Source organism: Ambystoma mexicanum, chromosome 3p (assembly GCF_040938575.1).
Source record: "Ambystoma mexicanum isolate Mex_15411 chromosome 3p, UKY_AmexF1_1, whole genome shotgun sequence".
Classification (NCBI taxonomy): domain Eukaryota; kingdom Metazoa; phylum Chordata; class Amphibia; order Caudata; family Ambystomatidae; genus Ambystoma; species Ambystoma mexicanum.
This window is the reverse complement of record NC_090925.1, coordinates 697510906-697537230: the sequence shown is the minus strand read 5'-3', so window position 1 is coordinate 697537230 and position 26325 is coordinate 697510906. Positions and strand designations below refer to the sequence as shown.

The 26325-nt window shown below is 44.1% G+C and overlaps 1 protein-coding gene across 3 annotated transcripts in view; it reads left to right on the top strand.

The window, feature by feature from the left end:
• Positions 1-26325, top strand: part of LOC138580732 (lateral signaling target protein 2 homolog) — a 407454-nt gene that overhangs the window by 203128 nt on the left and 178001 nt on the right. For all 3 annotated transcript variants that reach the window (XM_069651505.1, XM_069651503.1, XM_069651504.1), the window contains exons 2-3: positions 6922-7062; positions 7217-7354. In XM_069651505.1, the coding sequence (XP_069507606.1) occupies positions 6922-7062; positions 7217-7354 (279 nt within the window). The remainder of the gene's footprint in view (positions 1-6921; positions 7063-7216; positions 7355-26325) is intronic.

Sequence of the window (26325 nt, the reverse complement as noted above, 5' to 3'; positions counted from 1 at the left end):
GCCCCCTTTTGGAACTTCCCAGGCATAACACCCACATACGACCCAGGCATACAGAATAAATGGGACCCAGATGAAGAATTTAAAATCAAGGCCAAATTTCCCAATGGGAGGTTTATAACACTTGAGGACTTCAAAACAGGGATGGGAAGGGATCAGCTGATGATTCTCCAATTTTATAGAATGAGACTGGCCTTTAAGGCCCGTTGGCCAAAATTACCAGACGAACCCCCACCGCACCCATGTCTACTGACACTTTCAACCCGGGCTGGTACTAGCATCTCGGGGCTATATGTTGCTGTGCAGACTGGTTCCCCAGCACTGAATGTAATGAAGGCTTCCTGGGAAACAGATCTGGGTGAGGATATATCGGACAGACAATGGGAAAGATACTGCGAAATGACCAAGAAAGTGTCCATGAATGCCGGCCTCCGGTTAATTCAGTTTAAAATGTTGAATAAACTACACTATACTCCATTGAAGGTGGCTAGGTTTACAAACAATGGGACTGGATTGTTTCCAAAGTGTGGAACAGACCGGGCTGACTCGATGCATATGTATTGGAATTGCCCTCATGTGCTTGCTTTTTGGGGGGAGGTGGCGAATATCCTGGAGGAGGTGACACAGATACCGGCGGACCTCACACCGCGAAAATACCTGTTTGGGGACATTGGTAAACATTCAGAGGTGACAAGGAGACTTTTTAATGTCACATGCGCAGTAGCGAAACGGTGTATACTGCAAAAATGGAAGAGCGCACAGGCACCGAGAGTGAATCACTTTCTTAAGGAATTAATGAATGTAAATGAATGTGAAGAATATTACATATTGACTATCCCGAATCCAAGTAAACCGAAAGACATATGGGCCCGGTTTAGAATATATCTGAGTGAAATTAACTCGGACAGTGACAGCCCGATAGGGCCAACTGCTTCATCAATTCAGTAAACATTGCCTATGCTGTACGGTGCCTAATACCGAAAGTTGATGTGTTCAAACAAATGCATTATATGTTGTTGTTGCAATGTCAAGTACCACAACCGTTAAAGTTTTAAAAAAAAGACTTGTCCTTGGCCTCAAGCCCTGTGATCGTATCTCTCCAGCTCTGAAATCTCTCCACTGGCTCCCAGTGGAAGCAAGGATTAAATTCAAAACCCTCTGCATTGTCCACAAGGCTTTCTGAGGCCTGGCTCCAACATACCTTCAGCTATCCCTCTGCATATACCTCCCATCTCGAGCTCTCCTCTCCTCTACCTCTACCTCCCTCCGAGTTAGTCGTTATTCAGAGAAACAAGCTGGTGGTAGATCTGTCTTCAGCTGGGGCCTCCCTCTAGAACAGCCTCCCTGCCACTCTAAAAATTGAGTAAAACCATCTCCGGTTCCAGAAGCACCTCAAGACCTTCCTATTTGCTTCTGCCTTCACACACCCCTCTCCCCTGCTGATTTTGTTCGCTCTTGGCACCGTGCACCTGGCTACCCACTGTTCTCTGGGCCCAAGTAACTGCTCACCCTGCCATCCCGCCGCACTGCCTCCGGGCCACCCCTTGCACTGGGGTCTGTATCTGTACCCATATAGTCCCCCCCCCCCTCTTTCTTATTACACTTATTCGACCTACCCAGTCTGCTGCCTTATACCCAGTACTTGCCACTTGCTGGCTGCACTACCACTGTTTGTTGCCTTTATTATTTATGAATGTATTTATTATCTGTTTTCTCCTTGATCCGCACTCTTCTTTTCTCCTCCTTGCATGCACTTCTCCCCTTCCCCCTCTCCCATGCACTTGCGTGATCTCATTCTCACTGGGCCTAGTAAGATTGTTGTTTGGTTCTCCCCTGTTCCCCCTCCCTTCCCTTGTTCTCTGAAACACTTGTGTATGAGCATATCAACTTTTTGGGCAGCTTATAACTTCGCTCCCACTGGACGAATCCTCACCAAAACTTTGCAAATAAAATATATGGCCCCACTCTGAATTTTGCTGAGGTTTGGTCAAGGGGGGGGCAAAGTTATAGGGGGTCCCAAAATGTATTTTTTTCCCCATAGACATAATGGTAAAAAACTTTGCTCACGCCTACAGCCCAAACCGCTGGACTGATTTTCACCAAATTTGCAGCAGGAGCGGCGGCTTGGCCCCAAAAGCGTACTTTTGTTAATTTGGTGTAAATACGTCCAGTAGTTTATTTTTTTTAAATGACCAAAAACGTAAGGCAAAAAAAGTATCTGTCTGCTCTGCGGACACACTTACCTGTTTGGTCCGCGGACAGGACACCGATTAGCTAATAGACTTGCGTCATGTCCGCGGACACACAACATGTTCGCTGATTGGTTGGCGTGAAGCGTGAGGTGCGTCAGATTTTTGGAAACGCCCGCCATCTTGGATTCGCGGACATCGCAGTAAAAACATTAAAAAAACACATCATTGCACTTGTGAAACTTATCAAATAATCTCTGGGGAGATGAGGGGTGATGAGGATGGGATGGAATATGGCTGCAATAAGCAAAAAAACACGGGGGTTTTTCACCGCGAAAGTCCGCAAACAGTTTGGATGTTCGCGAACAGTCCTGTGAAAGTTCACGGACACTTCTGCGTTACTGGTTTGGTGAAGAGCAGTTCTTGGATGGCTTATAACTTTGGCACCAGTTAATGGAACTGCATGTAATTTTGCAATTATATTCCTGAACTGAACCCGAATGAGTTTGCAAAGTTTGGTGGGATTCTGTCAAGAGGGGGTAAATTTAGAGGGGGGGTTCCCAAAGTAATGTAAAGGCTTATAAATGAGGTGACATTTGACAAATATACACTTCATTTTCGAAAACTGATAATACATATAGAAATAAATGTTTTTGTGAAGTTTGGTGGGTTTCTTCAAGAGGGGGCAGAATTAGAGGGGGGGTCCCAAAATATTGCAAAGTCTTATAAATGTGATGCCATTTGACAAATCTACACAAAGGTTTGCAAAAAGATTATAGCTCTAGATATAAATGTTTTCGTAAAGTCTGAATGGATTTTGTCAAGTGGGGGCTAGGTTATATGACAATTGTATGTGCATCATTTGACACTTTTGAAAAACTAAAACCTGGGTGGATTTCCAGCAAACTTGTGTAAGGAGCATTGAGAAGGACCTGAAAGCGTGGTTTTGCAAATGTGCCCGTGTTTTATTTTTTGACAAGTGCCAAAATGTAGGCACAAAAAATAGTGATGTACCTTTTGGTGACTGAGGTGTAGCACATGGCCATGTGCAGTGGCCAGATTGTCTGGGTCATGGAATAAGGTCATGATCCGAACAATCTGGCTACTGACCATGACCACGAGGGACAAAGCATGGGGTTAAAGTGGCCATGTCCACCTGGGACTGGCTTTGTGGTAAAGCTATTTGAAATTGGGATATATTTAAAAAGGAAGAAAAATGTGCTTGTGGTAATATGGTCATACAGTTCTCTTTTTGCCTTCTGCAGGCTGCCATGGAAAGCAAAGAGGAACCCCGCCTTCCCTTTCCATGGTGGCCATCTTGGAAAAGGATTTTCCTTCCTAAGAAAAATACTTTTTTTTATTTTTAGCACCCTGGGTTCCCGCTTTGGGAACCTAGGGTGCTAATGGCCTTCATCCCCCATTACAGGGGCTGGAATGAGGGGGATAATGGTCCAGAGACCTCGTTATCCACCCTCGCTTCACTTGGGCTGATAACTTGGGCTGCCGGGCTGGTATCCACTGTTCCAGTCCCTGGAACGGAGGATGAACGCCACAATATCCCATTAGCATAACACAAAATGCAAATGTAAATGTTGGAAAATCTTATTGAGTCTATGTACTTTACTGAGAAATATAAAGTAGATGGAGTCTAAGTTTTTTTTTTTTTTTTAGTTCTATTTTTAACTGTGAAAGGTGGCCCCTAAAGGAACATTTCGTTAGTTGTTTTTGGATGTATTTTTTTTGGGCAGGAGAGCCAAGAACGAACGGTGGGGAGGGAAATGAGGGAAGAGACACCAAACACTAATATGGAGGCGTAGGTGGACAGGGGAAAATGTTGTGTGTGTGTGTTATATCTATGGTAGGGTGCAGTGTTTCTCATGCTCCTTGATTACAGCAGTGGTGGTGGCTCTTGGGGAGGAGGGATGGCATTAGCTGATGCCATTTTAAAATAAATAGCAGTTTTGCTAACAGTATGTACTGTGTACTAGATTGTTAATAGATAATGAGTAGGAATAGGTGTTGGAGCTGTGCAATGGAAATTTTGAAGTTGAAAGTTCCAAGATCAGTAGTAAATGCAGTTCCGAACTGTCCGCGAAGCACAGATCTTATCATGAAGTGTGGACGGGTTCTCAGACACGTCAACATGCCGCGCTCCAGCGTATGGTCATGTGGCACTGTCCGGAAGGTCCGCAATGAAGGCAGATGTTCGTAGACGTCTACGGATGCAAAACTAGTTGAAATAGTTGCGAAAAGTGTATAGAAGTGTTAAAAATGATTCTAGAAGGTGGAAAATGGCAGAGTTTTAAGGTGACACTTTGTAAATTGGACACATATTGCTATATTGGGTAAGTATGATATTAGTAAGTTGTAGGAAAATAGCATGCACTGGTAAAAACCCATGAAATTCACTGAAAAAACGTTGTTAAAGGGACGTTATGCTTAAGTTGCACTAATAAAAACCTATCAAAGACGTTATGGTTAAGTTGCACTAATAAAAACCTGTGAAATTGCGTATGAAAAATAAAAGATTTATAAAGCACAAACCTGCCCAACCTTGGCACTCCCCCCATCTCTCTTCTATGCGCCGTCTTCTCTGTCGCCTTGAAAGGTGGTGGCGCAAACGCCGTTCTCCGGGCAATCAAGCCACCTACTTCTCCTACCACTCACTCTATGATAATTGCATCAAAACTGCCAAATGCACTTACTTCTCCGATCTTATACTCAGCGTTGTTGCATCTTTCAAACCATGATTCGTCTTCTCTCTCTCCCCCCCTCACCCGACCCTTCTATTACATCACCTCTTCCTGCTTCTGAGCTTGCTAATTTCTTTTCTTCTAAAGTACACTCCTTACGTCTGGATATTTTATAATCTCCTTCATACATCTTTTCCAACTCCTTTTACTACAGTTTCTAACTTCACCCTAGTATCTGACGCCGACATGGCCACTATTCTGGCCAACACTCACCCTAGCGCTGCTCCCAGCAACCCAGCGACCCTCTTCCCTCCTTACTTATTCCCAAAGTCTATCCGCTCTTGATACCTTTACTCACCGCTTTTTTCAATACTTGCCTCACTACCTCAATTTTCCCATCAGCTTTTAAACACGCAACTATTATTCCCATTCTCAAGAAACCCACAACCAATCCTCATCTTTCGTATCTTGACCTATTCCTTCTTCCTCCCACTCAGTCTGGTTTCTGACCCTGCCACTCTACTGAAACTGCCCTAACCTCTGTACTCAACTCTCTCCTCACTGCCCGTTACACAAAACAATCTTCTGTTCTTATTCTTCTTGATCTTTCTGCTGCTTTCGACATGCTTCATTCTTTGCTTCTTGACTCTCTTTCTTCCTTTGGTTTTCTGTTCTATCCAGGTTTTCTTCCTACTTATATAATCAAACTTTTGCTGTTTACTAGTGTGGTAACACCTCTCCTTCTCTCACTCTCGATCACAGAGTCCCACAAGGGTCTGTCCTTGGTCCTTTCTCTTCTCCTTATACACTTCTTTTCTTGCTCCTATTATTTAATCTTTCGGCGTATCGCATCACTTCTATGCTGACAACACTCAGCTCTTTCTTTCCTTGTCACCTGAAATTCATCTCACCCTCTCATCTTGCCTCACTGCCATCAAATCATGGATGACTTCTCACTTTCTTACTCTAAACCCCCGGAAAGACCGAAGTCCTTTTCTTTCCCGCAAATACTTTTTCATCTCTGTCTTCCTCTATCTCCTTTACTCCCTCTAATCTTTCTCCTCCACTGCCCGCAGTGTTGGCCTCTATTTTGACTCTGATCTTTCCTTTGCCCACCATATCTCGCTCACCTCACGTCTGTCGATTCCATCTTTACAACATAAGTAAGATTCGTCCTTTTCTTACCTTTCACGCTACTAAACTTCTGGTCTCCTCGCTAGTCTTTTCTCGACTCTTCTACTGTTCTGTTTTATTCTTTGGTCTTCCCTCCTCAAGTCTTGCCCCTCTCAAATCAATCTATCATTCCGCTATTCGATCTCTTTTCCTGCTCTCTTACCGAGACTCCATTTCTTCTGCCCTTGACTCTCTCGGTTGGCTTTCCTTTCACTCTCAGCTCAAATACAACTTCCTTTACCTAGTGTTCAAATCTCGTTATGGTCTTGCCCCTGTCTACCTCGCCTCTCTTCTCTCATTCTATTCCCCTTCTGGGCCTATTTGTTCTGCTGGTCTTTTTTGACTCAATGTCCCCCGTTCCCAATCTCGTTTCCGTTCTTTTCAACTTCTTGCCCCCCCCCTCTACTGGAATCTCCTTCCTCTACCTCTCCGCTCTATCACCTCCTATCCTCTTTCGCTCTTCCTTAAATACTCACTTATGTCAATCGCCTGTTTGATTGTAACCGGCCGACCCTGCATGCCATTTCCTACTGCTATTTTAATGTACTGCTGATTGTTCTCTGTGAAGGGCTTTGGTAAAAAGCACTATATAAAATATAATAAAATACAAATACAAACCTAGCTGGGAGTGCTGTATATAAGGGCGGGGGGTGCCAAGGGGTTAACGGCCCAGTCGCAGGAGTGGCTGGAATGGGTAGTGGGTTGTTTGATTGTGTTTGTTTGTCACTTGGGCTAGTTTTGAGTATTTATTTCATGACGTAGTGCGTGCAGAGCAATTGATGGGCGTACGGTAGCTGCTTCCACTGCAGTGAGATTGACAGAAGCATCAGTTGTCTGATGGTTCTGACTCCTGCTTCTTTGCCTTTCAGAGGTCTGACACCAGGCTGCTGGCCCAGTTCTTCTATGCAGACGAGGATGTGACACGTGTGGTCTCTGAGCTGCACTGCTTGGAGATGCAGACGGACCCCCAGCATTACCTGTCCCTGCTGAATCAACTGCACATGACACAGGTAACTAGCTTGTGTGACTATAAAGATTTGTTGATGGTGTGCCTGAGCTTGGTAAAAGTTGTCTCAGGGTAAGTAAGGGCTGCATGGACCACTATTGATATTACCCGCTCCGCTTGCATCACACTTTGCATCATTCTAATCCTTTATCCCCCAGGAACGCATGCTGTCTTTGATTGCCCAAATCTCAGAGCAGTGCATTCCTCATCAGCTCCATCGGCGCGAGTACCAGGTGAAATTCCCCGACGAGCTCCTGAATGACAACATCAGCACCCACATGCTCTTTGCCGCCGAGGTAAGTCACCTCTGCCTAACATCACAGCGTTCTTGGTTCATGAACTAAAACCTATGTTCTCGAATTGTGCAGCAGTCTCTTTACTGTAATACAAGAACGGTATCCATTTCTTTTGCACTCTCCTCATCAAAGCTTGTATCGTACTACCAAATCAATTTCAGAATGCATTGTTACATGGAGGTTGTTTGGATGACCATGTTATTGCCACGCCAGGGAGTTGTACTTTGATCTGTGTAGAGCAGTAAGGTGTAAGATTCTGAGTGCTTCTTGGGTGAGGACTCAACCTACTGTCAGCTGTTTAGTGAAGTGTTGATAAGGGCATCCCAGGATAGAGGTGGTTAGCAGGGTGCTGCCAAGAACATGTAGTATAGCTTTTGTAGATTTTTATTTCTTGAGGGTAAGACTTGGCATCCATCCCCTCTTCTGCTTTCTGATAGCTATTCTGCCCCCCTGGATACTCAAAGTGAGCACCCACTATGAGCGGGCATTGGTTTTTATCAGCACCTGTTGAGGACAGCCCATAGGACAACTGCTCTGTGGGAGTGCTGTTAAAACGTGAATTAACACCACTGGAATCTCCTCTGGAAAGATGACATTTAGGCAGGATGAATCTGGCGAAGAGGATTTTTAGGCAAGATAACTAGGTTTTGGTTAATTTATTTGTGTGCCGCTTTTTTTCCTTTGGGAAAAAAGCTCCCTAGAATTAGCCTTTTAACATGTTTACATGCTAGCTTTAATGGGAAGGAAGACTTGGCAGCAAAAGGCAAGCAACAGTCCACTAGACATAGCTGTCACAAAGCAGAGGAGCTGCAGCAAAATGCATGGAGAGGGTAGTAGAATCATAGGAGCATTTGGACAGGGTTCTGCTTTCAGAAAAAAGGGGGGGTGAGACGCGCACTCTAGTTCCCAGCTTTGTGTACCTTCTAGAGTTCAGTTGCTCTCCTCCTCCAAGCACGTTCATGCCTCTTGCAATCTTCAGATAGGCAGTCTGTTCAGGTGTTGCTCATTAGTACCAATTTTGGCCTCAGGGAATTCTTGTAGCTGTAGTCCATGTTCTGCTTTCAGTCCAACCTTCTTAAATAGTAAATCACACAATGTGCCGGATACATAGGTCATATTCAGTGTCCTAAATGCTTCATCCTTGCACATTCATGTAAGAATGCCTGTTCCTTCGCGCATGCACATGGCTCCCAGTGTGGCTGTAGGCTATGTGGCATATGGACCTGCGCCACAGTACAAAGGCAAAAGGTAAGGCACAGTGCACTTGCCCTGGTATGGGTCCCAGTGTCTGTGTGTCGCCTTGTGTGAGGAACCCTGCAACACTATGCATGGGTCTTCCAGAATTGCCCGCTAAGCAAGGGTATGCAACATTTCTGAATAGAAGTATCCTCGCTTGACCTTCCTATTTGTTTAAGTTTTTGATACCGTGGATCTGGCACTCTCCTTGGAAGGGACACAAAGTAGACCACTGAAGAGCAAGCAGACCTATGTTTACTGAGGTAGGACATTGGATCTGCATCTAGGACAGTGGAAGCGTAGTTTGGTAACCCCAAGTCTGGGTCTGCATCAGTGAGTCTGGTCTGGCATTGAAAAAAAAAAACTAAAGAGGTATTCTTGTCTGCATACGATTGGCATCTTGCCTGGCATGGACAACCCGCGAAGGTAGCAGGAAGACTCATTGCAGTGGTGGCAACCGATCAAAAGAATAAGCACAGTTGCAGAACGCAACTTAGTGTGCCATTAGATTTATTGGAACAGGCACCACTGAACTGCATAACAGCCAAACCTGAATTTCTATTGATGGTACTAACGGGGGTGCACATCTTTGATATATGAATTGCTCCTTGGTTGTGTAGCAGCTGTGCATGCTGCTGCTGCTGGCACAGTTCCTGGCTGTAAGAAGTGTCTTGGCGATTGAGCATTCCGTACAAGACCCAAGATCCATGCTAGAGCCTACATATTACGATCAATGATTCTCTGTCCTTAACTTATAAGGGATATTGGAACAGCAGACGCAACCCCCAGAGCAGTGTTCACTGGGAAAGATATTCAACAAATAAGTGCTTATCCAACAATACTGCTGTGGGACGAAATGTAATCACCATCACCCCAAGGCTCTTGATGCTCAAAATGTATTTGACAGATTGCAGCTGAAAGATTTGTGGCAGGTTATGGGGCAGGCCTGCCTGCTCTTTCACCCATACCCTCTTTATGCTCCGTTTTATGAAACTATTTACACAACCCATAATTCTGAACTCATTAATTTGTCATTTTATGCATGGCAGGGAGGATATGAAAACCGCACTGTAAGCTTTAGATGTCTTGTGACTATCCGAGACCAGCGATTTATGAAAAAGAATGCAAATTGTGAGGGGTCAGAAATGTGAGGCGGACAACTTGGTAAAGAGTTTTCAACTTTAGCCATTTATTAAAGAAACAGGTTAAATAAACCAGTAACCTGACGAGGATTTCCCTGCCAAAAAAAAAAAGGAATCTCTAACCAAAGGATATCTAACCCTCACACTTGTACAACAATCAAAGCAAAAAAGCAATATATGGCAATTCAATCCAACAACAATACATAACATATGACCTAGTTCACAATGTAATCAATGTCTCTTGTTACAATGTGGATGAATTTGCCTTCCCCAGATCAAAAGAGAGGTTCTCTCCACTGTTCCAAGGAAAAACAAGGAAATCCGGTTTAACGCAAAGTTGCAGTACAGTTCTTAAGTTCTTGTACTCAAATACGCAAAGTTCAGTTGCTTCAGTAAAGTACCTTGAAAACGTCATAAAATCTCACTCCTCCTGGTATTAGAACTGTCTCACATTAGTAGTAACAACAAATAATTTGGTCAGGATGGTTTACCACAACTTTAACTGCAGAATGATTTTTTCAAATATTTTACATCTCATAAAAGAAAATAAATCCATATAAAAGGCAAAAAAACCAACCTTTAAATAAATTCCTAGACCGATCACCCTGTAAAACTATGTATATACATTTCACAATGTAAAATGGACTATTCATTTTCCAGTACATTTAAAATATCCACGCACTGGTCACCCTCTAAACTCGGGCCAAGGCTCCTGCATGTCCTGTTGCCCTCTCACTGGCTCCAGGCTCCCCAGCACTTAAGGGTCTGTATGTGCAACTCTTCAGTTCCTTCTCTCTGCACTTATGAGCCACCCGCTGGCTGCACTTGTGAGTTAACTACACTTCCCCCTTGATCTCCCCCATGGCACTTCTCCCATTCCACCTTCCCCGCTCTTGCACGATCTGAATAACACAAAGCCTAGTAAAATTGTTATTTTGTCATCCCTTCGTTTCTCCCGCCTTGTCTTGTCGCACCTAGGAACACTTGTGTATAGGTGCGTTATAAATGCCATATCATATAATTTCATATCATAAATCATCAAATAAGTCTTGTTATTCAATTGATAACATCTCTGCTATTCAAAAATCTAAAGCAATTGAACATCATTTCACAGATAATGCAATCATAAAACTTTAGTCATAGCCAATGTACCTAACTATTTCTTTACTTTAAAAAAGTTCATGCCCTGCATCATTCGATCCCATACTTCAATCTGAATGCATGCTAAAATATCTCCCCAGATATTTCGATCTGGTGTCGACCAACATAGAACATTCTACCAAAATGTGTTTCAATGTCTGGATTGCATCCTCAACTTTACAAAAGGAAGAATTATTTTCACTCACGTTCCTATTTGTAGAGCAAATGTATAAAATGTCAACAGTTGCCAATAAATTCAAACTGAAATGCAAGAATTGTTCTCTCATGGGGAAACAAGGGGATTGGGTCAAATATCTTGGCAGGGAACCCAGAGAGGTATCCACCTTTGTGAATGTAGAATGCACTTTACAAGGTCCCTTTAAGGCAATAGTATCAGTCCAATCCATTGCTTTGACTTTATTCTTTAAACGTAATGGGTTATCAACTACATCTTTCCATCCCAGTCCACTATAATCCAGCATATTCGATACTCAAGCTTTCATGGAGATTATTAAATTAGATGTTTCTTTCTGTGATTCAATATTAAGGGCTTCATACAAAGTCTTTCTGCAGATAATGCATGCTCCCATAAAGTGAGGCCATTCTTAGTATATACCAAACTCGCATTGAAGATAACGCAACTCATACCTTCGTCGGACCATAGGCATAGAATTCGGAAGGCCAAGCCCAACCCTCCAACCGCTTCCAAGACAATTCGAGGGCTGTCAGGCCAATTTCTGAGCCGTGAAGTACCTTTGGGATAACCTTCCTGACAACGAATCTCAATAATGGCACGATTGAGAATTTACAATATTTGTTATAAATTATTTTCATTTGATGGATCAGTTGGTCGATTTTGTTCTCCATTCTTTTCAGCACTATGGGTTTACTGCGATTATATGTCAAATAGAAGCCCAAATAGCTGGTCTGGCTTGTCTCAGTGATTACATTCCCGTTCAGTGACCATTTAAATCCATGGCCCACATTTTTGTATTTACAAAATGAAATGACATTACACTTTTGGTGGTTAATTACTAAGACATTATTTTCTGCATACCTACCTAATGCATTGAGTAGCCTTTGAAGTCCAATAGGAGTGAATTCCAAAAGTGCCACATCATCGGCATATGCTAGCCAATTTATTATAAGGTCTCCCATCTTTGGGCTTATCAAAGAGACCTCCCAAAGGGCTTATTCTAAATCCGCTAGATAGAGGTTCAAAAGGCATGGAGCAAGAATGTATCCCTGCCTTAGACCTCTCATCGTGATTATGTTGTCTGATAAATTAGCAGCCAAATCTAATCTAACCTTCACCATTGTGATTGAGTCAGTATGTTCCAAGATGGCGGGGATAGGGATAGGGCAAAATATTCAAATTCTTTAATTAACGTCAGAGCAGTTGTCTGTTGACCGTATCGAAGGCCTTAGAAAAGTCAATCATAGCTACGAATGGGTTCGGAGTGGGAAATTCCTTAGAGGACCATACCTTATATTTTAATACTGCTAGGCTAAGACCATTAATGTCTGTAGCCATCCCCTTCCTAAAGCCTGTCTGAAGATTTGAAAGTATGCCCTTATTCCTAGCCCAGCTTTCCAGCTTTTCCAAAATCAAGGCTGCGAAAACTTTACTATCAGTATCCAACAGAGAGATGGGTCTATAGTTGCAGGGATCCTCATGGCTACCCTTCTTAACAATGGGTATAATTACAGGTAAAGTGTGTCTCTTGAGGATATCCATAAACAAAAATATTAGCAACATAGACCACATCTGTTATTTTCAATATAGCTTTAGTCAGCCCATCTGGCCCTACAGCTTGAGAAGATGAAGCCTTGGTGATTAGACGTGCAATATCCCCTCTCTCAAATACTACATCCCATACATGATGATTAGGAAATTGACCATCTTGCCCAGTTTCCCCATTCATTGAACACCTGTGTGTGCGCGCGCCATTGATTTTCAGTGACCCCACTGGACTGCCCTTAGTTTGCGGGTTACCCATATTATGGATTACTGCCCAAAACATTTGTGAGTTATTCTGCAGTAGAGTACTGAGCATTATCTCCCCATCTTTCGGGATCATCAAAAGTCTATGTGATCGCAACCATTTCCTATATGATGTATCTATCTCAGATTATTTTTTTCCAGATAAATTACAAGGGATAGACCATTCAATCGTAGTTTGCGTAGCTGATGTTGATAAATCTTCTTTCTAGCTCTGACCTATCCATCAAACCTATGAACCTGGGATAGTCTGGAGACTTGTGAGCACTAGCCTTCTCCTTATCCCATATGAATTCCATAAATCCGACAATTGAACAGACATTCGACAATTGATTTTCATATACATAAATACAGTAATCTTCTAATTTCTTTACTAAGATGGAGCCACTCTTTAGAATTTTAGAATCCGATTACCACCACAGCCCATAACTAGGTGAGATTACTCAGTACATCTAATCTAAGAGTTGTGAAAAGGATGTTGTGATCACTTAAACCAGTGTATTTTAGAAGGAACTATGTAGATCGAACATTTCTCTATACAAAATTACAAGCCTATGATCAAAGACTGTAACCCTCTTTTACAGGTTTTCTTTTTGTTTTGTTTTTTAGATCCCTGACTACATTTCCATTAGCAATCAGTAAGTCTCATCCCTGAAGCACTTTCTCTTCACTTATTCCCGTTCAGTGTCTTTTGTCCCCTACACAATTCCCCATCGCTGAGGCCATGTGTATTTAGGTCCCCAGCCAAAACAGTGTGAGATTCCACGCTCAGCAACCATTTACCCAAAATATCAGATTTCATTCAGGAATACATCGAGCTCCATAACTCCAGGGTTCCAACATAAATTCAGCACAAGTACTTGAACCTGCCTACCATCCCACTTCAGTTGAACGGAGATTGCCAAGATACCTGGAACCTGATTGTACACAATAGATATGAATGGCATTATAGAATTTATACTGGCATAAAGCAGCCCCCCCATTGGACAACCACCATTAGAATGTATTGCCAATTGTTGAATTGTAGAGAAACCATCTGTCTTTTTATGAAGACAGCCATGTTTCTTGTAGTAACACGATATTACTGGTGTTAAATATTATATTTTCTTCTTCGTGTTTCATGAAGCTATTATATATCCCTGGGTATTCCATACCGACAATCGCACTAACCCTACTATCAGAGATTATTTTTAGCACCTGCTTCCTTTGTCAATTCATTCCTCAACGTGTCTAATAGTAGAATCCAGTTCCCTTCACCATCACCTCAGGTAACATTTCTTAGCCTTTCCATTTGTTATTTCACGGCTACTATTTTTGCCTTTGCCATTCCCTGAGTGCTACCTTGTACAGTTATTTACATCAATTACACCCGACTCTTTTTGCATAAGGGGCGTAATTTCCTTCCTATCTTTATAGATCATACAGAACATTTTCAAAAATTCATTCTTTTCATTCAATAGGTTTCCCAGAACGAATGTGTACTTCAAATGCACCTCTGCCAAATCAGTGTGACTCTCGTATAGATTACTAACATAATCTATATCAAGGGAGGATAGTCTGTCTAATGTTGTTATTTAATGTATTTTACCTATTCAGATTTAAGTCCAAATTTAGCCGTGGCCGCAATTCCGAAAACAATATTTGACATTCCATCTTTTTATCATTCTGATCTTCTTCCCGAAGACCAGTGGGGGGTTGGTAAGTGTTCTTACGTTTATCCAAATCTCACGCTGTTATGTTATTTGAGTACTTCTCTCTTAGTTCAAATAATTTGACGAGCCTCTCTCTGTCCCCCTCTTTCCCCTTCAAATTAATCTGGGAGGTCGGACTTTCTTCAATTGTGAACAAGTCATTTATAGCAGCTTGGACCCTTTGGGGACTAATACGGAAGGCCGAAGTTACCGCCATTTATTAGGTTGTGGATGAGTTTCTACACTTGTCGAGAGTTTAGCCCCCTCCCCCCATCCGCCTGTTTTGGCACATTAAAGATAGCTGCCCATCTTACTTTATGGTCCCTTCTTTATTCACTCTGGAGTGGTTCTTTCCAGCAGCCGTCTCATTGTTAGCAGCCTATCTTATATAGGATTCTCCTGGCTTTTCAGTATCTGACTTCACAGGATCTTAAATTTGCAAAATCAATTTGCCTCAGACCACTGTCTCTAATCTGAGATGGTCGCTGAGAGAACTCCTTCAAAAGTTCCCATATCTATGCACTTGTCTACCTCCTCAACTTCTAGCCCTCACAGTCTATTATCCTTCTGTTGCTCAGTTGAACATTGTGCAGTTAAATCGATCGAGAGAGCACCCCCATTTCTGAGTGGCAGTATTTGTGCTACAGTGGGGCAATCTAATGTAGCCCCTAACCGTTTCACAAGGAATAGTCTCGCCAACGATGCGCCCCTCCGCAGTATCATCCTCCCAATCAAAATGTCTCTAATATTTCCTAGAATTACACCAAAGCTGTTTTTTCCTTCCATTTTTAGATTTTTGTAGTACCTTTTTTTGATTGTTTTAGCATTTCTTGCGTGTCTATATTGGGGACTACCAATGAACTTCTGGCATTCTCTGCACTCTCCCAGAGCAGCCTTATGTTCAGCAGGGATTATTTTTTCTATGTTAACTGTGTGATTTCCCATATAAGTTATTGTGTTCCCTGCATGAGAGCTACTATTCCCAGTTCCCACCCGTTTGTCCCTACGAAGCGTGTGTCAACTGAGGCTTTCGCTGCCACCTTCTCTCCCCCTCCTCCTCCTCCTCCTCCTCCTCTGGCTGACTCACACCCCGACACAACGCTGTCCCTTCTCTACTCTTCTATCTCTGATACTCTTGCCCCTGTCATGAGGATCCGCTTGAAGTCCAAAGCCAAGTGCAATTCCTGGTATGATTCCGACCTAGCTACACTTAAACGTAAGTGTAGGGCGACTGAGAGGAAATGGAGGTCTTTTTGCTCATCATCTGACAAACTGGCCTGTCGCCTGCTCCAAAGGCAATACCGACTCTCTGTCCGCATTAAGAAAAGAGCCCACATTCAACCCCGTGTCTCTGCGGCATCCAACAACTCGGCCAAACTCTTTAAAATCTGCCAACCCTGCAGCAGTCTCCTCCCCTCCTCTTGCCTCCCAGGCTCTCTGCAATGCCCTTGCCTCGCACTTTATCTCTAAAACCCAAGACATCCTGTCCACCCTCGCATCCCCACCCCCTCCTATTCCCTCTCTGTCTGTGCTTGCAGACCCCCTTTAACCACCCCCCCCCCACCATCCTTCTCTTCCTTTCCTATTTTCTCCCATGACGAGGTCGCTAGACAAGTCCGATCTATGAAAGCCTCGTCAAAACAGGTTCATCCCTGTTCCTCCAAAACTATCAAGGACCACATTGACACCCTCGCTTCTGCCCTTGCTGATTTTTGCAACCACTCGTTTGCCTCAGGATCCTTCCCCTCCCCTCTGAAGCACTCCCTTGTGCATCCTCTTCCCAAGAAACCCACAGCTGATCCTTCCTGTCTGGCAAACTATCGCCCAACTTCCATTATCCCCTTTCTTTGCAAAATCCTGGAAAAGCTGGCCATCTCTCAGCTTAACCTTCATTCAGATTCTGTTGTTTGTCTCCATGACCACCAGTCTGGCTTCAGAGTGGCTAGAAGCACGGAAACTGCTCTCCTCAATATCGGTGAAGATCTGCTCTCCAACCTTGATTCTAACATTCCCTCTGTCCTCATCCTTCTTGATCTCTCTTCTGCCTTCGACACGGTCAACCACACCATCCTGCTCAACTGTCTCCGTGCTAATCTGGGTATCACTGATCAGGCTCTGGCCTGGCAACCTCTTTCCTCTCTGATCGACCCTCCCAGGTCCAACTGGGGTCTTTCCCATCATCTATCTTCCTCTCCACCTGTGGGGTTCCCCAGGGGTCTAACCTCTCACCCTGGCTTTTCAACCAATACCTGGCAATTCTCGCTCACTGCATTGCCATTTTCTGCTCAAATTTCCATTGCTATGCTGATGACACTCAACTCATTTTCCGCCTGCCCTCGGCCACCTCATCTCCCTCTCTCATCTCTGACTTCCTAACTGCCTTTCAAGATTGGTGTGCTGCCAATGATCTTTGAATGCCAGCAAGACGGAGATCCTCCTCATCAGCACACCATCTCTATCCTTTTCCCTCACTCTCTGGCCGGCCTCACTTGGCCCTCCTCCTACCCCTACCTGCGAGGCTAAGAACCTTGGGGTCATCTTTGACTCCACACTGTCCTTCTCAGCCCATATCTCTGAGGTCTCTAAAAAGTCAAACTTCCTACTGCACCTCCTCAGAGGTATTCTTCCTTTCCTCTCCTTCCCTCAGAAGCTCACTGTCTCCCAAGCTCTGGTTCTCTCTCGGTTGGACTTTTGTAACAGCCTCTTTCTAAATCTACCTGCCTCTACTCTCGGCCCTCTACAACTTATCCAGAACAGGACTGCAAGACTTGTCCTTGGCCTCAAGCCCTGGGATCGTATCTCTCCAGCTCTGAAATCTCTCCATTGGCTCCCATACAGCTGCCCACCCCCCATTTTTCATCTTTTTCTGCACTTATTCAGACTTGCCCAGTCTGCTGCCTTAAACACACCATTTTCTATTAATTTTTTAAATTTTCTTTATCTGCGCTCCTCGGCTCTGCACTTTCCACTCTCCCCCTTCCATGCACTTTTTCCCTTTTCCCTTTCCCATTCACTTGCGTGTTCTCAATGTCACTGGGCCTAGTAAGATCGTTTTTATGTTGTGCTGTGTTCTCCCTTGTTCCCCTCCCTTGCCTAGTCGCGCTCTGAAACACTTGTGTACGAGCGCGATACAAATAAAATATCATATCATATCATATATATCATATCAATGCGGCCCACATAGCCAACACCTTCCAAGATACTAGTGCCGGTAGGGTTACCCAATCCTTCTGTCGGGCATGCTCTCAATGCCTCCCTATGCCTAATTTCCATACTCGAGCCAGTCTGAGGCTAGAAGTCTGTAATCTTCTGCCCCGCCACCGGCATCATGTTTTTATTTTGAGAGAGTCGCAAACTGGCTTTAGTTTTGAAAAATGCCCCCTTGCCTGTGGCTCATGCTGGTTTCAAATTCAAGTAGTTTGCAACAGCCTTCAGTTGATGAACCGTATCCGTTTGTATTCCTAAATATAAACCGATAGATTGGACTAACTCCTCTGATGGTGCTTATCGTCGAGGTGATTTGGCTTGAGCATCACATCCACATCATTTATAATTCGCATGGCATCACAACACTGGGAGGTGCCCTGCCTCACCTGGGTCCCTACAGCACAATTGAGTTGTCACTTATAAGTGACTTTTATGTTTTATTTTGATTTGTTTTTAGCTTATGCGCTGCGTATTTCTCATCAAAGCAGGTGACATTATAGAGTAGATGGGGTGTTTCAATTATGAGGTGTTAAGCAACTGGGCCAAAACTGTGTAGACTGACGTCAGTGAGCACACAATTCACACAAACCTAAGTTTTGTTTAGTCTTGTGAGTAGTTGATCCAAAGTGTGCTCCAAAAATCTCCACAAGTATTTCACTACAAGTGGCAAATATAGTAATTTGCTGAAAAATGTATGGTCTCAATCCACCTTCCATTTAGATTTTTAGATTATTTACAGCATCTCCGAATCAAACTGTCAGTAACCAGCCAAGGCACCAGCCCACAGTACTGATGGTATAACACAGTCAGCAGTTGCAACACAGAGTCACTTGGTGCAAAAGTTCAATGATACAAAGTCATGCTTTCCAGGCAGGGGAGCTCAAAGGCAATATCCCGCAGTTGCTTCCTCACTATCCTAAGCCTGGGTATGGATAAACAAAACTGTACAGTCTGCAGTGACAATATTGACTTTTGGCAAACTTAACACAACTCCACAGCATTTCCCCAGTACAAGGTGATGGATCAGGATTCCAAAAGCTTGCAGATGAATTCAGAGGGAGCTCAAAGGCAACAACCAGCTGTCGCACCCTCCATAGTCCTCAAAATACAGCGCTGTGTAGGAATAAGAGCATAGATTTCAAATGTATAGTTCTATTGCCTTAGCTATTCGGGGGGTGCACCTGTAATCGGCCAGAGGACTGGGGGGGGGGGGGCTTACATCAATGATATCACGTGTCAGCAGAGTATCGAAGGCCCATCAAAACCTCCCTTGACAATAACGGAAGACTCCGCCATGGGGAAAAGCTTACCATCTTTATTCTCCAATAGACGGGGATCATACAGGAAATCACAAATCTCCAGCAATCACAGCTCCTGAGCTGGTGTGACCCGGTTTTGTACCCGGTGACATCACAAACATCAACTCCATCCCAAACAACCTAAGGGGTATCGCAATTGGATCGCTAGAGTCTATTACCTATAGGGCCAGTATACATTAGAACCCTCATTGGTCTAGCATGTCGGGTGGCTTTGCCTGAGACTTCCCCAAAAATGATCCATTATATTATTGCAGGGTCGCACAATGACCATTGGCCTGTGCAACATTCTACACCACCCCATGATCAGAGCGTCTGGATTGGCTATAGTTAGTCCTCCAAGGCCTGGGACCCTGTTCTGTTCACACCGCTTAGTGTACCTTTTCAAGATAATGGGAAGGCCTATGTGTTCCCGTTGTTGCCACTGGTCTGATCACTTACCATGAGAGAGTGCCTTCAGGTTGCAGGTTTTGGTGGGCAACGCATGTATCCGTCTTCTCTGCTTCGCCGAGAACTGTTTCTCTTCTTACCATGAGCAAACGGCCATTGTTCGGCTCTGCTGGGTCACGTGTGCGAAGACCGCAAGACAAAGCTCTCCTGTCTGCAGTTATGAGGATTGTATTCTGAATTCTTGCAGGTGGCTCACTGCCGCCTGAATCAGGAATTTTCCACCCGCCCTTGTCCTTGACTGTGAACACAGTCTCTGCTTCGTGCTGCAGAGCCTACATCTCTCCCTCCATGTATTTGAGGCCTGTGGTCTCATCTGTATTCACTACAGTTCTATGGTTTCCCTATGTGCTCTAATATGTTCTTAGAGGTTAGTGGCCATAGAGCCATAAGTTCCTTCTATGTTCCCGTAGCTCCTTATGATTAGTAGCAATGAAGCGGTTGCAAGCTCAGTCCACGTTTGTTTGGCTTTCTTGTGTTTCTGCATTTGGCTAAAGAAAAGAAAAGTATCTGTCCTCGTTCTACAGAAGGTATAAGCACGTTGTTCGCGTATACTTTTGTGTGTCTGCGTATCTTCATGCAGAAGTGCAACTTTGGGTCATGACTAACGCTGCTAAATCGTGTTGTCACTAGTGATGTCATCACTGTTGGACTTCGCCGTCAGTCAACTTGATCCATTGGTGGGACACCTGTCTCTTTGAAGACGTCAGTTGGATACGGTTTGAAAGGTTTCCTGAGAGAATATCTCTTTGAATATGCAGGAAACATTGGTGCAGGTGGTGCTGAACCGAACAGCGAGCTACATCTTTCATTCTTCATTCTGCGTGTTGACATTCGTATAGGGGACATGAGGGCCATTCCAGGGACCCTCTCTTCGTTCCCTCATCAACCACTCCTCCAAACCTATTCACCTTCAACTTCGGGAGCCAAATCTTCGTCACTCCCCTAGGTGTCCGTAGATTCTTGCATGGTCATCTAAACTCCATGTCACGTAACTGCAATCTCCTCCAAGGTTGCACCAAACCAATTTTCCCCACTATTCACTGGTGTTGTAGGGGTCCTTGAAAATTACCCCAGCCAGGAACAGAGGACAATCTGTTATCTTGGCTCTCAGGGCATCTCGAGGTACTATAATCTTGTCCTGATCAGAACTCCTATCTACCAGTACTTTCGTCCTTACGGTCTTTTCAGTTGTTTTTCGGCATTGTGTGATGCATATTCCGATGAAGCAAAAAGTCAGTAATAACAGTACTGATGCTACAACTAACACCTTCAGTCCATTGGCCATCCATGTTGGTATCCATGAGAAGATGTACAATAGCCAGCCTTCATCTTTTCCTGCGGCATTCCTCTCGGCTTCCCTTTTGGTATGCATCTCTGATAATCTGGTAACTACTTCGGTGAGTGTCCCATTGTGTTAGTCATTTGCTGGAACAAATGTAAAGCAAGAAGATCCAATCTTGGCGTAAACTCCTCCTTCCATGGCTGTCAGGATGTCCAGAACATATGTATTCTGGAGCGCCATCAACCTCATTGCTTGGATGTCTTCCTTGCAATAGAACGCTTTAACGGTTGAATTTATTGTCTGCATCATCTCCCACCTCGTGATCTGGAGCCATTTTGCATTTGCGCTGGTCTGCACTGCAGGACAATGAATGTGACAAATATTTCATTTCTGCTGAACAATCTATGTTCGGGTGGTATCGCATTTAGAGACTCCTCCATTTTCGATGAGGAAGAGTTTCCTCTTTTTCCTTTTGTTAGCTCTAAAGATCTCTTCTTTCTTCTGTCAGTCCATCTTACGAAATCCATCCAGGATGTCCTTTTGTGGTATTACTTACCAGTGCTGGCGTGTTGATGTGCACCAGTGAGCACACTCCTCTCCAGTTGACTTTGTTTAGTCTCGTACGGCTTCAATCCGCATGCCCAGTAGTGATCCATTAATACTGCCATTCCAACTTTCATGGCTGGAACTTTTATTGTCTGCTTGTAATCTTTGTTTTCTCCAACTTTCATTGGACCATCATTCTGGAAAACATACTGCTGCTCCTTTGATCGGTACAATGGGCATGGGCCCAGCTTCATTGTCTACCCATGTTAGTAACTTCACACTTGTTTGCCATTCTTTTAAGCATGTGTCATTTTCTTCTACTATGCAAACTGGAAGCATATGTGCCTTGCTCCCCACCACCCCTTCTTTCCATCCATCAGCTGTGTATACTTCACCATACACCAGCATCTGTGGTCTCTCCCAGCATCCTGGTTCTCCCCCATTTCTGCAGGTCCCCTCTTGAGACAGGGTAACTCTTTCAATGTTATTGCTCTTGTTTCTCCCTTTTGTGGACCTTCAGTTATATATTTTATGTCCTGATCTTTTTTCCAGTAATCATCCATCATGTCTCGGGTCTTCATGTAGTTGCCTTCATTCGCAAAGCTCTTCTTAGACATCCACCTCAAGGTTGTTCTTTCTCCTTCGAATCTTCCCCTTGTGTTGCACATTGACAGGTACATGAGACATTGTGCTCTTGCTGCTGGGATTTCGGTTGCCACAAATGTTTTGGAGGCACACGTGGCATAGGGGATGAGGGAGCAGACATAGCTCCCCAGTGGTTTGTTTGCCTACTTTGTTCATGTGCTTGTACCTCATGTTAATAGAGACCCGGGTTGTATCAGTTGGATAGGGATCAACCCCTCCTATATCTAAATCAGCACTGCGCCTACTTCTTTTTACTGGTTTGGCAGAGCTTATCTCCTGAGATGGTAGCCATACCTCCCAGAACTGGGATCATGTAAGTAGGGGTCATAGCCAGCCCTTCCACAGAAAGTAATCGTCAACCACCAATGAGGGTAAAGACGCAGAGAGAAACGAAAATGCAAACCATCACTATTACACTTTATAATAATAGTCCCCATAACTTACTCTGCTTCTGACTTGTATAGTTCCAAGTGTGATGACGAACCCGCCTGAAATACTCCAGAAATGCGTGATTATGTTGTTGGTACATATTAGCTCAAGTGCTGTGGTTATAATACTGTGCAAGTGCGATTTAAAAAAAAAAATACGTTCCCACACAATGCGTACTCTAGGGTCACAGAGGATTTCAAGTACTGAGGGACGCCCTGAGCGAAGCCATGGATATGCTTGGGCCAAGTGGATCAGAAAGGCACGAAAGCATAAACTGGGAGGTGATCTTCTTTCTCTTTGGGACCTTCTAACGAAATTGACAAAATTGACCGTGATAGGTCATGGGCTGGGGATCCTGGGAAATCCTGGAACACAAAGAATAATAGTCGCCACTTTAGCAATGAATTGCTATGAGTAAAGAAAATGACAGTGTGTCTTAGAGCAAGAGAGATAGGGAAAGAACTTCCCATACATCCAGATTAGAGCATGTGATCCTTGGTTAAACTTCGTTGGGTTGTGACTGTCTTTGCTGAGCGTTTTGTTCTTCTTGCACAACGTTGGCCCCCTCCTCGTCGATGCTAAGAGAAGCCTCTGCTAGACAGGTTTTCACATCCCTGAGGAATTTCCAAGCTTTCTCTCCACGTTTATTGACAGCTCTGGTAGTCTCTTCCTCTACAGTGTGGGTACCTGTAAACCTGGGCTTGTACCAGGTCTGAACACAATTTCAGAGTAAGACTGTCTCCTGGGTAGAGCTCTGGTGGCTTGAGGCGATTCTCACTGCTCTCGCTTTTATTTTTGCAATAGTCTCCTTAAGCAGTCCATTGAGGCGCTCGAGGTATGGCTCCTCTTACTACCTTTAACGTATGCCTGCTGTGAAACTCTTACAGACAATGCAGTTTTCATAAATTCTGCTTCATGTGCCGCCAAATTGGGACAAAACCAGTCTTCTCCAATGTGAGCAGCAAGTAAATCCTTCCCCAGGTGGGTAGGATGATGTAGTTGTCAGTGCAGTGTGTAATGACAATGGCATCACTGCTTTCCTGTCGCCACAGGGCTTCCAAGGGGGATCTAGAACACCTCCTTTTCATCCATAACTCCTTTTCTTCCCTTGGCGCATTTCTGTGCAACTCCATTATTTGTGTCACTGGTAGCATTGTACCCTTTGTTTAGTAACATTGTGCATAATGACGCGTCGGGATGGGGTATCCATGTCTGGGATATCTTCAAAATATGCAGCGCGCTTCGCTTCTGTGTCTGCTGCTTTGTTGCCCGTGGAGACCGGATCCCCTAACTCCTTGTATGGGCCTGGCACTTTGCGACCGATATGCCTATTGGGAATCTGACCACCTCTATCACTCTACCCAATAAGAGAGTGTGTTGTGCCGTCAGCACGTCGAAGGCCCCTCCTCAACCAGCGTGACAGCCCAGAGTGGACCGTAGACATCACATAGGCTGAATGTGAATACACTGTTACTTGGTTTTTACTCTGCTCCAATGCCAATATGAGAGCCACTAACTCTGCAGCCTGCGCTGAGAAATGTGACAGTAACCGTGCGCTTACTACTAATTCACTTGTTTCATCCCCTTTTAGCCTTACTACTGCTTTACTAGTGTCTTTCTCTCGTCGTCTGGTCTATCGTTGATGAACCGTCAATATAAAGTACCTCTCCCGCTCAAGTGGCTTCTCTCTCACTCTCGGAATGTAGTAACAACATTCCATGTTTGTCGTGTAATCGTGTACATAGTTGCCTTTCTCTATGGGCTCGGCGACAAATGTAGCCGGGTTCACAGGCTTGCATCTCACCACTTTTATAGCTGGATTTGATACTATCACCTCGTACCCCGATCCCCTTTGTGTGGTCGGTGTGCTCTTGGGTTGCTTGAGTATTGTGAAGAGAGCATGCTCCACAAAGAGAGTGGTGCTGTATCCCATAGTAATGCTTGCTGACTTGTCTACTGCAAATGCAGCAGCAGAGCCAATGTCTGTTCGCAATAGTAGTGCCCTCTCATTTCTGGATCTAATTTCCAGCTATAGTAAGCTAATGGTTTGTGACCCAATGTTGTTTTTTGTGTGAGCACTCTGGTCATTACCACTCCATTGCAGTCCGAAAACAAATACAATTCATCTTGATAGCCTGGGATTCTTAACTCCGGAGCTGTGCATATCGCTGTCTTCAGCTCCTCAAATGCACCAGTAATTTCTTCTGTCTATTGTAGTGTGCCCTCCCCTCTTTGTGATTCTTTTAGTGCACTTAACAAAGGCCTTGTGTATGTGCTGTAATCAAATAGCCACACCCTGCAATAATCGCAGAGACCTAAAAACTGCTGGAAATTGTCTCACGGTCATGGGTTTTGGTGTCTTGCAGATTGCCTCTGCCCTTTCTTCTGTCACCTTTTAGTCCTTCTTGCAATAACTATCCAATGTATAGCACCTCTTTCTGGCAATATTGTAATTTGGCTTTGTCTACTTTGTATCGCTTTTCTGCCAATACCATCAACATGTGCACCAAGTCATTTCTACACTGCATTTTTGATTTGCTGCAGATCAAAATGTCATCCACGTACTGTATAATGGCGCTTTCCAATTGAAGGACCCTATTGAATATAGAAGGGGACTCACTATCCTTGTGGGAGCCGAGTATGTTTCCACTTTTTATTTCTATATAGAAACAAAGTTAAGTCCTGTTACTCTGGGTGAATTGGTATGGAGAAAAAAACATTCTTTAAGTCTATGACCGTGAAATGGGTAGACTCCGTAGGAATGCTACACAAAATTGTTGCAGGATTTGGAATTAAGGGAAATTTTGCCTCTAAAATCTGGTTCAAAAGGCACAAATCCTGTATAAAACTCCAGGATCCCCCTGTTGCCGTTTTCACAGGATACACCGCAATATTGCACTGCGATTCTGATGGTACCAGAATGCCCTGATTAACTAATGCCACAATTGTTTCATAAATGCCCTAATTTGCTTTCCTCGACGGGGAATAGTGCTTTGCCCTCTGTAAAATTGCTCCTGGTTTGAGCTTCATCTTCACTGCCCCTATTCCTTTCAAGAGCCACATATCCTTGCAGCATCATCACCATTATCCGTGGTACTTCTCTATAGTGTATTCTCAACCAATATGTGATGCTAACGTCAAAAAACGATTTTGTGATCTGAGCGATTTGTCATGGAACATTTCCTAGTCGGTCACGTTAGTCGTCCTGCGTCATCTGTCACTTGCATTGTTATCCTGTCTTCTCCCACTATCACTGCCTCAAGTTCTAGTTAGATCACTTCCCCTCTGGCTTATCTAATAGTAGTTCTGGTCTGAATATGTACTTGTTGGGAAGACGCTATAGATAGTTTTCCCTGAATCCCCGGGAGCCATGCTATCATTAATTCCACTCCATATTGAAATGGCTCTAAATCTGCTGACACCCCCCTCTGTACCGTGTGCCTGCAATAGGCCTGAATAATCTCCCTTATGTTCAGGAAGTTAATCCCTGGTGTGGAACACACTATTCCTTGATCTGTAAATGAAATGGTCATTTTAAGTTTACTCATGATGAATCTTCCCATTGTGTTCAGTGGTGTCTGTCTGGACTGCAATAGTGGTAAAGCTAAGTCGTGCTCCCCTATAGAAAGTGTAAGTTTGTCTGTAAAAAGAACGAAATCTGTCACCCCAGGGAAACCCTACGCTTTCATAGTGTTGTCTGACATTGGGTATCTTCCCTCCCTGATACAGGATTTAGTCGCTCCGGTGTCCACGAGAAAGGAAAAGGTCTGGTCACCCCTATGCTTGGTTCTCTGCTGGATTGGGTGTAATCGATGGGATAGAACACATCAGGTCCGCCTGTGAGCTGTTCCATTGTGGGTATAGTGACATCCTATTCCTCGAGAA